We start from the raw sequence: 16,895 nt of genomic DNA on the forward strand, positions 1-16,895 counted from the left end.
TTTGAAATAAAACTTTTATGTCTATGAAATGTGTTATTTCTTTATGTATGCTTTTTCTCTGGGCCTCTGCTTTTTCCTCTCCTGAGCCTTAATAGTTTCAGTGGGGAAAGAATGGAAAATTAGCTTTCAAGAATTCCTATTTGTACTTCCAAACGGGGACCTCACCATGCCCACGATAGAAAACTGTTGATGGAAAATGAACATAACAAAAAGGGTAAATTCTTGAAAAGAAAGAGATACTGAAAGCTATACCTGTTTCTATGGTAAGAGAAAGTCCAGTAGTGGGAAAGTTAGGAGATGGACTTGTTATAAATGAATCTCAAGGTTTAAAACTCTCTTACTTGAAATACTGACTTCATAGTGTGGGCGTGTGTATTTAAAATTAATTTTTTTAGTATGCCTTGGGTAGCAATGCTAATTCAGATACTAAGGTGTTTTGGATCATCCACTGGGACAGGCAAATGTGAGATCATTTGAAAGTTCTAATGAAATGCCACTTTGTTCTTTACATGTGTTTTTAACAGGAGCTGTTGTCAAGGAGGGAGACAAAGTTCTCATTGACCAATCTAAGTTAGATGCGTCCAATCTCTTACTTAAATTGCCCAAATCTCAGCGTTCTTTATACGAAATTTGGTTCCAAGTTACATCTCTTCCTCACCATGGAACTCTTATGGTTGGAGAGAGAAATATTACCAAGAGAAAACCCAATTTCTCTCAATATATAATTAATACATTTGGAGTCACATACCTTCACGATGACTCTGAATCACTGGCTGATAACTTTACCTTTGCTGTTTGGCCCAATGAAAAGAGCAAGTCCACCATGAAGCCAGAGGCCGACTTTCATGAAGAGATGTTTAACATCACCATCACTCCTATAAATGACCAAGCACCGGAATTAAAGACAAAAGGGCTTCGACTGCAAGTTCTGCAGGGCAATAGGTTCGTTTTAGGACCTGAAAACCTAAAAGTGGAAGATCTAGACAGTCCTCCAGAAGAGATCAGGTATGTGGTCATCCGTGATCCTAATAATGGCTTTTTGGCAATGGCGCACCATCCGCATATACCCGTTCACCACTTCACACAAGCCGACATTGATAACTCTCAGGTGTGGTTCATACACGATGGAAGCCCATCCTCTGGGGCGTTTTACTTCAGTGTCAGCGATGGCCAACACCGCCCACTCTATAAGCTCTTCCACCTGGATGTCATCCCCGTCTCCATCACCCTTGTGAACCTCACTGACCTTCTTCTTCCACAAGGCCAGACAAGTGTCACCATCACTGGCGCTCACCTGTCAGCAGTGACCAATGGGAGGAGCCCCCACGTCACTTACAAGGTTATGCGGCCCCTCCAGCATGGTCATCTGCTCATTGAAGATCAGGAGGTCGTCAGTTTTGGACAGGAAGATCTGAATTTAGGAAAGCTCTCTTACCACATGACAAACCTCACTGCCTCAGAGGACCAGCTACAGTTCTCACTGTTTACCTCAGAAAGCAACCTGACAGGACAAACACTGGGCATCAGAGTGCAGCCGTTACTGCGGGTGTCGTCAGGCCTGACAGTTGCCAACAGAGTGGCCCATCAGCTGACAAGAAAGGACCTTGATGCTACTGAGCTTGCTAACAGGACTAACAGTGATCCCACATTTGAAGTGACAGAACCCCCTATCCACAGCAGACTTGTACGAAGAGCAGGCTGGGACACTGCCTTGGAAGATGCTACTCTGTTCACTCAGAGGGATATTGACCAAGGACTGCTGATTCTTGAGCCGCATGCCAATCTAACGGGCCCCAACAGCCTCAGTGACTCTTTCACGTTTCTGCTCAGGGCAGACCACGTCCAACCAGCGACAGGGTGTCTCCCCTTCACCATAGTGCCACCTGACCCCTTTTTTTCGCAGACTTTTACCCCCAATGTTTCCTTCTTAGTCACTGATAACCTTGTGACTATCGGTGTCTCTCAGGAAAAGCCTGTGGTTTCCTCAGAACCCACAACACAGACAGGAACTCTGGGGAAGCTGACCCAGACCAGATGGCCGGAAGCAGCTCCCTGGGGACGACACAGTGGTGAAGAGCCCACTCTGGATGTCATGGCTTCTCCCACCAGAGTCATTTGGTCACCAGATGCCACCAGAGCCAGCCCTGGGGCCCCCACCCAGACCAGGGAGAGCAGTCACCCTCTGATGGTCATAATGCCACTGTCAGTGGTGCTCTTCCTGCTAATAGTAACCGTGGTGGCCTCGTGTGTCTGGCTGCTGGGCCGGAAGGCAGAGAAGGCAACACCTCTTATTAAGCCCCAGATCAACCTAGAACCCACAACCGCAGGTCCTAGGCCAGAGAGGAGCCCAACGGTTCCCACCGTCACAGTGACGCCTCTCCCAAGAAGCTCCGGCAGTGCTCCAGTCAGTCTTTTCAGGGCCCCACCATGTGAACGCATGGAGAAGTCTCCAGCTTCCGAGCCAGCAGAAAGATGTGCTCCATGGGAGACATGGATGAATTTGGATCCTGACATGGTCAAGCTCTGCAGACAAACCAACCCAGCACTAAAGCACAAGCAGTACTGGGTGTAGACTCAGGGCGCTCGTTCCTCACTGACCGCCTGCTGTGTGCCAGGTCCTGGGATACCAAGGCAGAGAAATGCTGGTTGGATCAACCGAGAAAAGCCTGGCTCTGCCACCCCTTGGTGCTCAGTTTCAGCTCCATGGTTAGATGCTGGCAGGTGCTCACTGTAACTTTTGTGCAACACTCACCTTAGGGGGTGTCCACAAGTTTTGTGTGCCTTCTTCTAGACCCAGTGCTCTGAGTGTGCTTAAGATTTTGTCACTGTTTACATGACAGAACGTGCTGACCTGACTGCAGATTAACACAGGAGCTATAGTTAGTGGAGGAAGGCTTTGAATGTTTTTCCTTGAAGATTCACTCTCTGAGTGAGTCAGTGAGGAAGTGAAGGAACTGTGTCAGCAAGTAGAAGAGGGAATTGATCGTATCTGTGAGTTTGTTTCTGGTGTTTTTCTGTAATGACTTTTCCTCCTTGGAGTCTCCAGCTTTGATTTCCTAATGCAGGAAATGCCTTGGTGCTCTAGATAGTGGGACAGTCTGGCCCCTTTTGAAGGTATTCATTGAACACATTATGTTTAATCAAGAGGCCTTGTCTATTCTGATTTGTAACATCAAACCTGTTGTACAAACATTATTTGAAGCCCTAAGGAATAGGTTTAATGCTTTTGTGATGCCTCAATTTGGCTTAACTTTACAATGAATTGAAATAATGGCAAATTTGTATTTGACTTGCCTAGTCAAGCCTACAATTGGCCAACCCAGCTTCAGTTTCCACAGCTATAAAATGGATACATCAATACTTCTATTAGTTAGAAATGCTTTGGGTAGCAAATCATCAGACATCTGCTATGAGTGGGATTTAGCTTGGGGACTGGCGAACTTGTTCTGTACAGGGCCATATTGTAAAAATATTTTGGTTTTGTGGATCACATATGGGTGTTTATTTTTATTTTTTAACAACCTTTTAAAACTGTAAGAACAATTCTTAGTTCCTGGATGTGACCCACAGACTGTAGTGTGCCGATTGTTGGTTTAGCTAAGCAATAAAAATTTTGAATTATTTCAACTAACAGGCAGCCTAAGGTGGATATTCCAAGGCCAGTTCAGCAGTTCAAAGACATCATCGAGGACTGAAGCTCTTTTGTTCTTTCTACTTTACCTTCCTCAAGCTATTGGCATTTCAGCCTTTTATTTAGTTCCTTGTGGCTGTGAGATAACTGCTGAAGCTCCAAGTAATATAGCCCCACTCAAAGGCAAAAATCCTAGTGGGTGAAAAGGAGAGATGGCCGAAAGACTTTTTCTAGAGAGGATCTTATTTATTGTTATTTATTGATATTTTTTAAAATCGTGAGGCCTTCCCAAGCATTTCCCCCACTTTTATCTCTTATTGTCTAGAACCGAGCTACATGTTTCCCATCCCTTGACCAACCACTGGCAAAGGGAAAGGGGATTTGCATGATTGGTGTCTCTTCCGGAGCTGGGACAGGATTCTGCCAGCTCAGAGATCAGTGAATCCAGGAGTTCTCTGGTAGTCTCGTGGTAAGGATTCAGTGCGTTCACTGCAGTGGCCCTAGTTCAGTCCCTGGTTGGGGTAACTGAGATTCCACAAGCCATTCAGCAGGGCCAAAAAAATTTTAAGAAAAGATCAATGAATCAGCCCACCATGTAATTACAGAGGGCTGGGAAATGGCCATAAGACAGGCAATGAATAAAATCTACTAAAAAAGTTTTCAAGTATTGAAATATTGAAATACTTGGGAAATGAAGATTTTGAGTTTTCAAATTGGTATCTAATATCTCCTTTTCATATTTTAATGATTTTCTTAAAGCCAGTGTTTCTAGGGTGGGGGGAGGAATTTCTTCCTAAGAGACATTTGGCAGTATCAGGAAACATTTTTGGATTTTACAGCTGGTGCTGATGGCATCTAGCGAGCATAGGCCAAGGATGCTGCTAAATATCCAACGTTGTACAAGAATTTTCTGGCCTCAAAAGTCAATAATGCCAAGTTGAGAACCCTGGTTAAAGTCATAAATGTGGAGTTTTCCTTTGTATCCAGTGAAGGATTAATAGATCCATTACCAAGTCTAGGCAAAAACTGTATTCTAAAAATGGAATGGAAGGGTAAAAATTCCATAGTGTGTTTGAAATTGTGATAGGCTAAAGGCAAACATGAACATTTTTAAAGAGAATATTAAAAACCAAACAAAACTTCACCAGACTCATTTCTTTATAATCTTTTGTCTAAGGAAAAAAGCTTCCTTGTACTAACAGGTGGAACACATCAGGAGAAAAAGAGAGAAAAGGGGGGAGGGGGGAGGATATTTACAAAGGTAAAGATGAGGTCAGAGTGTCCCCAAAAGTCTGATGCCCCTAAAGTGTTCCGTATAGAAAAGGCTTTTTCCTTACCTTCTCCCTTTTCTGCTCTTCTAGGTTGCTTTTCTCTCCCAACCCAATTTTAACTGTTCTTGTGGAAGCAGATTTCACAAACTACAGAATAAATGGAAGTATAGCATATGTAGGGGCTTCCCTTGTAGCTCAGTTGGTGAAGAATCTGCCTGCAATGCAGGAGACCTGGGTTCGATTCCTGGGTTGGGAAGATTCCCTGGAGAAGGAAATGGCAACCCACTCCAGTATTCTTGCCTGGAGAATCCCATGGACAGAGGAGCCTGGCTGGCTATGGTCCATGGGGTCTCAAGAGTTGGACACAACTTAGCAACTAAACCACCACCACCATAGCATATGTAGGCCTAGAGACAACTACCCTGTCTTAGATCCTTAGATGTATGCCACAGACAGCTTTTGCCACCATCCCTGGCCATGGACAACTGCTGCTGAACTAGGCTTCTCTTTGTTGTTGTTGTTCAGACACTAAGTCATGCCCACCTCTTTGTGACCCCATGTACTGCAGCACACCAGGCTCCTCTTTCCTCCACTGTCTCCCAGAGTTTGTTCATATTCATGTCCACTGAGTCAGAGATGCTATCTAATCATTTCATCCTCTACTAGATTTCTCTGCTCTTCTCCCAAAAGTGATTCTCTCCTGCAGTTTCTGGATTCCTGAATTTTATATAGACCTCCCAAGTGTTTTTTGTACTTGATCCCTTTAGAAAAAAGGAGGAATGAGAGTCATAATCCAAGGTTGGTTTGATCACTGTACAACATAGGATTGTTCTTAGGTCTGTTCTAAGTAGTCAGACACTCAGCAGAAGCAGAATGGCAATGTGTGCTTGAGTTTGTACATAGAAAGAGAAGGCCAAGGAGCATCTTTGCATACAGTAAGTGAGCCTTTGCTCTCCTTTGACTGGGAAGGAGAATACCTGTTCTTTGTGGAAGAGCTGGACATACTTGGCTCTATGACTATGTTGGCCTCTTCCTTGCTTCAGCCATAAAGTCTCTGGAGCTAGGACTACCAGCCAAACCAAACAAAAAAGCCTGATTTCCCTCCTCTTTTTCCTGTTAACTCTGCAACTCCAAACAAACTTGGTGTCCATTTTGGAATAAGACACACACAACTGCTTTAAAATGATAATTCATATTGTTTGTGAGTGTGCCTGCTAGAATAAGAACATCCGTGTGAGATCCAGATGTCAAGACTCAGTCATAAATCAAGTAATTCAAATAGAGCTTGGAAAGATTTCTTCCAGAGGATCTGGAGTATTCTACCGATTTGCATATGGGTTTAATTAAAAGGAAACAATGCCTATCATTTGGTGCTGGCTCAAATAAAACATGAAATGAAACATTTTGGCACAGCCTTGTTTAGTATTAAATCAGTCCGAAAAGGTTTCTCCCATATGCAGTACTATAACTGCATAGTCTCAATTCTGTCATGATGAATTCAATGCTTCTTAACAAGTGACTGGGCTTCCCTGGTGGCTCAGATGGTAAATAATCCGCCTGCAATGCAGGAGACCTAAGTTTGATCCCTGGGTTGGGAGATCCCCTGGAGAAAGGAATGGCTACCCACTCCAGTGTTCTGGCCTGGAGAAGTCCATGGGCAAAGGAGCCTGGCAGGCTACAGTCCTTGGGATTGCAAAGAGTCGGAAGCGACTGAGCAACTTTCACTTTCATTTTAACAAGTGACTGGTGATTTAATAAGTGGATACTAAGGGTTAGTATCAGAAGAGTGGCTAATTTTGCTTAAGAGAAGGTATATTTTCTCTGAGGTGGACTGGGAGTGGAGGGTCTAATATTTTTCCTTACCTGGAGGCTTTGGCAGATTCTAACCTTTCAGAAAAGTGAAAGTGTTAGTCACTCAATCGCGTCCAACTTTTTGCAACCCCATTGTCTGTAGCCCACCAGGCTCCTCTGTCCATGGAATCTTCCAGGCAAAAATACTGAAATGGGTTCCATTTCTTCTTCCAGGGAGTCTTCCTGACCCAGGGATTGAACCCACATCTCCTGCATAGTAGGCAGATTCGTTACCATCTGAGTCACCAGGGAAGCCAGTCGTGCTCAAACAGCATCAAGAGATGCTGTTCAAACACTTGGGAGTACTTCCTTAGAGTCATGCATTAATTAAGTGGAGATGACACTGTTTGTTTAGATTTCTGAAGCTGAAGTAGACACATTTGGAGGGTGGATGGTAGGTAATGGGAGGAAATGGACCATATCAGATGACATGCCCTGAATTTGGGAATGGGGCATGCACTACACACCTCCTGCATCTTTCAGAGTCATTGTAATTAATAATGAGGTTTGCTTTTGAGAGGGTAACAAGCAGGAAGGCCAGGGGTCTCCAAGCAGAGGAAATAGGCTGCAAGTGTCAGACTTTTTTTTTTTTCTCTCTCTCTTACGCAGCAGGAGGAAACAAACAAGTGTTAGATTTTTTCCCCTTCTCTATACAAATTTAAAAAGAGGTTTCTCTTAAAATTCTGTGTTGCCATGACGACACCTGGCTCCACCTGAACTTAACTTTTCTCAAGCCTTGAGGAGCTAACCAAAGCATTTTTCTTACGGAAAAGTTTGTTTTAAGCTATGTTAATGTACTATGCATTTACCCTAGACTTGGTCTTCAAATCAGTTCTGCCTAAAACTCAGAACTGGCTTGACAAACCAGTATGTTTAACTCATGCATTGTTCTAATCTGTGTTAATGAAACTATATATTTGCTTGGAAATCTGCCTTTCTTCAAGATTCATGTCAATCGTTTTATGGGCAGGATGACTCACCTGGTGCCAATGTTATCTCAAAATGCATGTTGTGGGTGAAGGGCCTGGTGCCATTCTCTGAGTTTTGAGACATTTCCTTTCTCTAATTTGCAGACTGCTAGTAGCTATATAACATCTGGCTAAAAACTAGCGGGGGCGGAGGACACTCTTTCTGCTCTCTTCTGATGTCTATGTCAGAAGCTTTCTTTATCTCTTTAATACTTTAATAAAACTTTATTACACAAAAGCTCTGAGCCATCAAGCCTTGTCACTGGCCCTGTGTTGAATTGTTCTCCTCTGGAGGCCAAGAATCCCGGTGTCTTTGTGGTTCAGCAACAACCTTTCATTTTGGAGACTTGTGGGAATAAAAGTGGGCATGGAGCCCACTGTGTGGCATGTTGGATGACAGGGACTTTGCCAGGCTGCTCAAGAACACCACTGGATATTTCATTGGGACCTGGAAGAGGCTGCCTTCTCAGAGTGATCTGCAAACATTTATTAGGCACCTACTGTATGTGAGATGCTAAATGCTAGATACTGCTTCTAGATATTGAAGATGAAAAGATTTTGTCCTAAAAGGAAATTTTTGGTCTGTTTCCTCTATTGGCTCTGCCAGAATCACACAAGGAATGCTAGGAGAAAAAAGGGTACAGAAAAGAAGGGCAAAGAGAAACAAGAGGTGAGGACAGGATCTTATGCTTTCATTTGAAGCCCTCTTAGGCAATTCATGGGGTCGCAAAGACTCGGACATGACTGAGCAGCTGAACTGAACTGAACTAGGTAAGTGCTGCACACCCAGTGGGGCAGCAAGAATTATGGAGCTTGCTGGCACCAACCTCCACACTTCTCATTGTGGTTGGCATCAGCCTCCAACCTTGCATCACTGCCCCTCAGGGTGCCCCACTCATGTTCTCACAGGACTAGTGACATAGCAAGGGGGTTTAACAATAGACTTTGGATTTGTTTTGGATCCTGGCCCTCTGCTCCCAAGCAGTGTGGCTTTGAGTAACTTATTCAGTCTCTCTGAACTTCAGTTTCCTCAGCCAAAAAATGGGGATGATATTAGCACCTATTTCTCTGGGTTTTGTTAGGATTTAATGATATAATCACCTGATGTTAATATCCTCATCATCATATGTGAGCAGTATCTTCAATGCATCAGGCACTATACTAAGTGCTACTGAATCTTCTTGCCTAGGGTTTTAATGCATATTTAAAGAATTAACACATTAAGCCACTTGAGTAAACCAGAGGCTCATATTCTACCCAAAGCAGTGCAGTACTGGCAGTGGAATTCCAGGTGGGTGATCTAAGGATAGATGAGGTGTTTTTAAGAGCTTCCAAATGCTCATACTCTACCTGACAGTTCAGTTCAGTTCAGTAGTTCAGTCATGTCCAACTCTTTGCGACTCCATGGACTGCAGCACGCCAGGCCTCCCTGTCCATCACTAACTCCTGGAGTTTACTCAAACTCATGTCCATTGAGTCGGTGATGTCATCCAACCATCTCATCCTCTGTCATCCCCTTCTCCTCTCAACCTTCAATCTTTCCCAGCATCAGGGTCTTTTCAAATGAGTCAGTTCTTTGCATCAGGTGGCCAAAGTATTGGACTTTCAGTTTCAGCATCAGTCCTTCCAATGAATATTCAGGATTGATTTCCTTTAGGATGGACTGGGTGGATCTCCTTGCAGTCCAAGGGACTGACAGACAGGGCTTTTTCCTTCATCCTTACACAGAGCCTTGGCAAGAAAAATGGATGAAGGAAAAGCACATCAAGAACACTCACAAGGGGCAGACTTGAGTTTGGAGGTATTGATGTTTCTCTCTCTTGTAAGGGATGGTGGGTTGCTGATAAAATACCCTGCACTGTTCTCTGTCTATCCAAGTAGCATCAAATCCTTACATCAACCAACCTCTTGATTTTGAACACCTATCTTCTCTTCTTCCTCCCAACCCAGTATTTCCAGGTATTCATGAGCCAGTAATTTTCTTAAGTCCAAAACTGCAAAGGACTGACACTCAAAAAAACTAATATCCTTTTATAGCCAAAAAAAAAAAAAAAAAAGTGCTGTTTACTATCACCATAATTTCATTTCTCAAGTAAGGAAGAAATCTTATATTAAAGAATCTTATGGAAAAAAAATAAACAGCTTCATGAAAAATTCTCTCCTTTGTCCAGATTTGACCTGGGCCTGGAAACATCTTAGCACACGCCAGGGTCAGGAACCCCCTTGCAGAGGCCTTGCTTATGGGTGTGTGGTCAGAGCTGAGGGAGAGGCAGGGACAGGGGAATTCAGTTCCTTGATGTCGGTGTTTATTATGGGGATGTCAGGAGTACCTGGTTGTGTGTGTGTGTGTGTGTGTGTATTGCCAGGATGGGAGTTGGGGTGAGGGTAGTTTGCTACTTTAGAGTCCAGACAAGGCCAGCTTCCTGGCCATGGGCAGCCAGTGCAGTCACACAAGGTCCACTCTCAGAAGAACCCTGGGTTTGGCTTAATGCTCTGCTGTCACTATCTGGAAATTCTAATAATTTTTGTATAAAGACTCCACATTTTCATGTTTCACTGGACCTTAAAAATTCTGTAGCTGATTCTGAGACGTCACAGAACTTAGTTGATGGTTGCATCAGACATCTCGTAAGCACTGTTCTCAACTTGTTTACAGCTAAAAATGAGTGTATGGTGTGCCTGGTACCTTCTACCCTCGGTCTCCACAGCATGCCTGTGGGAACTTAGGCTTGCACAACCCAGAAGGAGGGAGAGTTACTTCTCCACAGAATGGCCCTTGGCCATTGGCCAAGTGGAGCTGACAAAAAAGCACTTCCTCCATTCATCTCAGGGGTAAACAGCTATAAAATGCATTGTGAGGCTTCTCAGAATGTCCTGAAGGTTTTACACTGACATGGATACTTCTGGTCCTGTTTATTAGCCCTGTCCGTCTCACAGAGGACCCTTTGCTTTGGAGGAATCCTAGGCTAAGATGATAGTTCGCATTGTCCTTGTATTGTGTGCCCCAGGACCGTGGCCTCTCAGGGTCTTGGCTCTTGCACAACCCTTAGGCACACAGTTATGCTCTGGGTTACTTGCCTCCAGGATCTGTTTCCCAAAGGACCCGGGTCTGCTGGGACACTGCTGTGTGCCTGCAAGCGGGAGCCAGGAGGCCTTGTGCTGTTGGGAGACTTGGCTGTTTTGGCCTCATGCTGAGAAGCTAGGCTTTCCCCAAACCACCTTCTAGTTGAAAATCCCCTCACTCTAGACTACAGTTTCTCTGCTGGTTGTATTAGATCTCAGAAACAATAAATTATCCACCACAACTTGTAGCAAGACCAAGATTTAGTGCATGTTTTAATATTTGAAAAAAACTCCTCTGCATTTCATTTCAGCATTGCAGGTCTTCACATAGCACAGACTACACTGGCACTTTTTAAAAAATTACAGCTTTATTGAGATATTATTTACATACCATACAATTCACTCAAATTATACAATTCAGTAGTTCCTAGTATATTCACAGAGCTATGCAGCCATTAGTACAATCAACTTTAGAATATTTTCATCACTTGAAAAAGAAACCCTGTGCCCATTAGCAATCACTTTTCACTTATCCCCAAATCCCCCAGCTCTAATATATTTTCTGTCTATATGGATTTGCCTGTTCTAGACATTTCATTTAAATAGAATCATACAGTATTTGAGCCTTTGAGATTGGCATCTTTCACTTAGCATAATATTTTCAAGGTGCATCATGTTGTAGCACGTTTCAGTTCCTTTCTATGGCTGTCTATGTTTCGGTGTATGAATGTGTGTGTGTGTTAGTTGCTCAGTCGTGTCTGACTCTACTGACTGTAGCCTGCCAGGCTTCTCTGTTCATGGGATTCTCCAGCAAGAATACTGGAGTGGTTTGCTGTTTCCCTTCTCCAGAGGATCTTCCCCACCCAGGGATCAAACCCTGGTCTGTATTGCAGGCAGATTCTTCACCATTTGAGCTATTTATCCATGCATCAGTTAATGGACATTTGGGTTGTTCCCACCTCTTTTTTGGCTATTGTAAAAAATAATGCTTTGAATATTTATGAATCTGTTTGTGTTGATATGTTTTCATTTCTCTTGAAATGAAAGTAGAATTGCTAGGTAACATGGTAATTCTATGTTTAATCTTCTGAGAAACTGCTATACTTTTCCAAAGTGGCTACTACATTTTACATTCCTGCTAGCAATGTGTGAGAGTTCAAATTTTTCTACATCCTCACCAATACTTATTATTTCCCTTTATGATTTTAGCCATCACACTGGGTGCAAAGTGGTTATCTCATTGTCGTTTTGATTTGCATTTCCCTAATGACTAATGATACTGAACATCTTTTCATTTACTCATTGGCCATTTGTCTGTCTTCTTTAGAGAAATATCTACTCAGATCCTTTGTTAATGGCATTTTATTTTTATTCTTGTGTTGTAAGAGATATTTATATATTATGGTAGTAATCCTTATCAGACATGTGATATACAAAATTTTTCTCCCTTTCTGTGGACTGTCTTTTCACTTTTTTGGTGGTGTCCTATGAAACACAAAATGTTTTAATTTTGATGATATCTAAAAAATTTATTATTTCTTCTGTTGCTTGTACTTATGGTGCAGAATCTAAGTAAACATTTCCTAGTTCAAAGTCATGAGGATTTATGCTTGTGCTTTCTTGTAAGAGTTTTATAGTTTTAGGTCTTAAAATTAGATCTTTGACTCATTTTGAGTTCCTTTTTACACATAGTATATATGGTGTGAAGTGTAGGTCCAACTTCATTCTACACTGAATGTATACTTATCTTAGCACCACGTGTTGAAGAGACTATTAGCTCCCCATTTAATTGTCTATACTCCATTTTCAAAAGTGAGTTGATTGTAAGAGATTATTTCTGTCTTTTCAATACTATTCTATTGATTTTTATATCTACCATTATGCCAGTTCCACCCTGTCTTGATTACTATAGCTTTATAGTAAGTTTTGAAATTAGGAAGTGAGGTCTCAAACTTTATTCTTTTTCAAGACTGGTTTGCCTATTTTGAGCTCCTTAATTTTCATATGAACTTTAAAATCAGTTTTTTAATTTCTTCAAAGAAGGCAGCAAAGATTTTGATACATGTCTCATTGAATCTGTAGATAAATTTGACAGTACCAGGTAAGTAGAAACTTTTCTTCTCCCCTGACCTATTCACTCTGAGTGTACTTCAGCTCTGCAGGGATTGAAACCATAAAAGCCAGAGGAAGCACAGATAAGAGAGCAGACAGACCCTTTACTTCCTTGACTTCAGACCCACAGCATCAGAGGGGGAGAAGCCACAATTTAAAGGCAAATTTGAAATTTCAACTATTATGTAAGACTAGACACATTTGGAAGCAAATCTGAAATTATGATTTATGACTTGAAGTGACCCTAGAATTGTGTGTATTACTCAAGAGTGACCAGAGAATTCTTAAGGACTTTCCATGCTCTGGCATAAAAATCAGCAGACATGGCCTCACAGAGCTGATTGAAGGGGACAGTGAAAGACAAAAATGAAATTGTTTTCTGCTGACACTCTGTGTACTGCTTGTTCAATACAGTGTTTGCCTGAGAAGCATGCATTTTTATTTGTTAGAATCACGCCTTGACCACAGGGCTGAGTGCCAGAAGCTGCTGAGTTTTATTTCAAATTCAGTTTCACTCTAATAAGGCCCTATCTATATACTATTTCTTCCCAGGGGCCTTGTCTAACCACTCCATTTTTATGGACTCAGTCACCACAGTGGACCTATGTCCTTCTTTCTGGCCACTGGGCATTGGAACCTCCTTCCTATGTCTGGGAAACCTCTGATCTTAGGAAGTAGAACCCCACCGAGGGATAGAAGCCAAAATGTCAGGTGCTGAAGTCCCCCCCTGTGGTGGTTGTGCAAGTGTAGCCCAGCAATGGGAGGAGTTGGGTTGCCTGGACTTCATTGTGGTGACAGATGGTGGTAGCGGAAGCCACATCTGTTTCTAGAGGCGGCAGTGAGCGAGGAAAGGGCCTGGTGTTATAGTGTGGGTGGTAGAGCCTGCAGAGCCTGTGCCCTGAGGGGGCCGTGGAGTCTGTTGGCCAGTTCTGCTATGTGGGCTTGGCAGCAGATCCTGGCTCTGTAGCTATGCCTGGTTCTCTGGTGCTCCTGGACATCCACTGAGCTTCTCAGTCATCTTTTTTCTTTTCTATTTTTTTGGAAGTAATTATAGATTTACAAAAAGCTCCAGACATAGTAGAGAGTGTCCTCAGGTACTCTCACCCAGCTTCTCCTAAGGTTAATATCTTTATATAACTACGATACTTCTGTCAAAACTAAGGAACTGCCATTGGTATAACACTATTATCCAAATGACAGACTTTATTTCACCAGCTTTCCCACTAAGGTTCCTTTTTTCTTACAGGATCCAGTTCAGGAGACCACCTTCCTTTTGGTTGTCATGTCTCCTGGGTCTCCTTTCGTCTGTGACAATTTCTTAATAGTCTTTCCTTGTTTTCTAAGAGAACCTGTCAGTTGTTTTGTAAAATGTTTCTCAAGTTGAATTTATCTGATGTTTTCTCGCTATTTGATTGGAATTATGGATTTGGGGGAAGAACTGCATGGAGGTGAAGTGTCTCTTCCCTTCAAGTGTTGAATATCAGGGCGAACTTGATATCCACATGACTTACCACTGGTATATTAACTTTGATCAGCTAGTTAAAGTGCTGATAGATTTCTCCACTGTGAAGCTACTATTTTTCCTTTTTCATACTTTTTTTTAGAAGGGAGTCCCTAAGTCCAGCTCACACTTAGAGATAGGGAAGTTGAGTTCCATCTGCTAGAGAAGGCTCGTGTTCATATATTATTTGCAATTCTTCTGTAAGAAAGGTTTGTCCTTTCTCCTCTATGTATGTATGTATATATGCCTATAGACATTTATCTATCTATCCAATTCTCATTCTAGCACAAGAAAAGGGCATTTGTTAGTAAAAATTCAGAGAGAAAGTTTAGAACCCAATGGCAGGAAAAATAACCAGCATCATAAGGTCTAGAGAAATATAAACTGAGACAAGAGACCACATGGAGGAAACAAGAGAGATGATCTCTATGAACCTGCTCTATTTCCTTGGCAGTGGACTGGTGCCTGCTACAAGGGTCTTAGTTTTCATTTCCTCATGGCTTCAACTAGCCAGAGCCTCCATATAGCCTGAGCCTCTCCTGTATCCCCAGACTACATGACTGTTGCATCAGGTCATAATGTCATCTGACTACAATCCAGGGCCACCTGGCTCAAATTCTCAAGAGAAAGGAGCTTTCTCAGTCTAACTTATACAGTCATTCTTCCTAAGTCAGGTATCCACTAGAATTCAGTTAGCTGTGACTAGCAGTGGGGTAGAATTACTTGCAAAGAGTCAGACACGACTGAGTGACTGAACTGAACTGAACTGAGAATTACTTGGCAAAAAAAAAAAATGCCAGTATGATGAGCTGGCATTGCAAAATACTCCTATTGCACTTTCTTTGGCTCTTATTGGAGTAAGCATTCTACTACTAAAATAACATATTAAAAAGCAGAGACATTACTTTGCCAACAAAGGTCCGTATAGACAAAGTTATGGTTTTTCCAATAGTCATGTATGGATGTGAGAGTTGGATCATAAAGAAGGCTGAGCACTGAAGAATTGATGCTTTCAAATTGTAGTGCTGAAGAAGACGTTTGAGAGCCTCTTGGACAGCAAGGAGATCAAACCAATCAATCCTAACAGAATTCAACCCTGAATATTCATTGGAAGGACTGATGCTGAAGCTGAAGCTCCAATACTTTGGCCACATGATGTGAAGAGCTGAAGGTCTTTTCAATGGAAAAGACCCTGATGCTGGGAAAGACTGAAGACAAAAGAAGGAGGGGGTGATAGAGGAAGAGATGGTTGGATGGCATCATCAACTCAATGGACATGAGTTTTGAGCAAACTCCAGGAGATAGTAAAGGACAGGGAAGCCTGGCGTGCTGCAGTCCGTGGTGTAGCAAAGAGTCAGGCACGACTTAGTGACTGAACAACAACAACTAAAATAACATCCAGAGTTGCATTCATTTCAAAGTCTACATATGGGCTCTTCTGCTTACCAAACAGTGCTCTTCAATGATAATATTTATTCTCGAATATTTTGGAATATCCACCTAAAATTTTCTTGAACAGATAACATTTAGCTGCTCTGGAAGCCTTGGTGGGGGCTTTCATGTCACCTTCTCAGCCTCTCCATCCTCTCCCCAGTAGCTGCCAAGATCCCCTTCAGAATATGGTTTAAGGGATGTAGACCAGATAAATGACTTACTTCTCTGGGACTCAGTTTTCATGTTGAAGAATGAAAAGTCACCACTTTCATATATCATTCTCCTCTATGAAACTATACTGAGGGGCCCTGGGAAATTCAGAGTTCCTGCCTTGAAAAACATCATAACAATGAATTTAGTAATAAAACCTTCAAGGTCCCAGAAGGCACACCCAAACTGGGTCACTGAGAAGCAGTTAACAACGGATTCTACAGAGATGTGGACAGGGTTCTGAAAAAAGAAGTATGGCTCCGTACACCCAGGACCTGCCACCACAGGTAGCCATCGCAACCCCTCAGGCCGGAAGGACAAAGGAAGGAGTGGTTCCTAGAGTTGGAGAGAGAGGTTCCCTGGCTGTGAGAAGCAGCCAACCTCAGAGAATGGAAGGGAGAAAGCTGGGGGGTGGTGGAGGGGGCGGTGCGGACACACACTTAGCCCTGCCTCCTCCCTTCTGACCTCCTGCCAGTTGACTGCCATCCACTGAACCCAATGGGAAACCAGAGGGCCAGGTTGCCTTTGATTTAGTCCATAGACAGCAACCTTCCCGGACAGACAGCAGGGTGGAGAGGGTGGGGAAATGGCTCTACAGAAACACAAGGAAGGTACAAGACAGATGGCATGTAGCCCAACCAGGCCTAGAACCCCAGTACCAGACTTGTATCATCAAGCTCTTAAAACACTCTGATTTCTCATTTTCTCCTGTTACCCTAGGTTGGCTGCTCCAAGGTTTGTTTCATGTTACAGATGAAGGAGCAGCTTAGCTTTGCAAACTGTGAGGGCCCCACTTTGGCCTGCATTTTACAGTCCAGTCATGAAAGACCTTGGCCTTCATACCTGCTTTTCTT

General features: G+C 42.9%; 1 protein-coding gene across 1 annotated transcript in view; it reads left to right on the forward strand.

The window, feature by feature from the left end:
• The window catches only part of LOC133233589 (chondroitin sulfate proteoglycan 4-like), a 72,860-nt gene extending 68,087 nt beyond the window's left edge, over positions 1-4,773 (forward strand). Inside the window, exon 10 of the mRNA XM_061393538.1 lies at positions 525-4,773. Coding sequence (XP_061249522.1) covers positions 525-2,572 — 2,048 coding nt within the window. The 3' untranslated portion in view covers positions 2,573-4,773. The remainder of the gene's footprint in view (positions 1-524) is intronic.
• The last annotated feature ends 12,122 nt before the right edge of the window (positions 4,774-16,895 follow it).

This window comes from Bos javanicus, chromosome 20, assembly GCF_032452875.1.
Source record: "Bos javanicus breed banteng chromosome 20, ARS-OSU_banteng_1.0, whole genome shotgun sequence".
Classification (NCBI taxonomy): domain Eukaryota; kingdom Metazoa; phylum Chordata; class Mammalia; order Artiodactyla; family Bovidae; genus Bos; species Bos javanicus.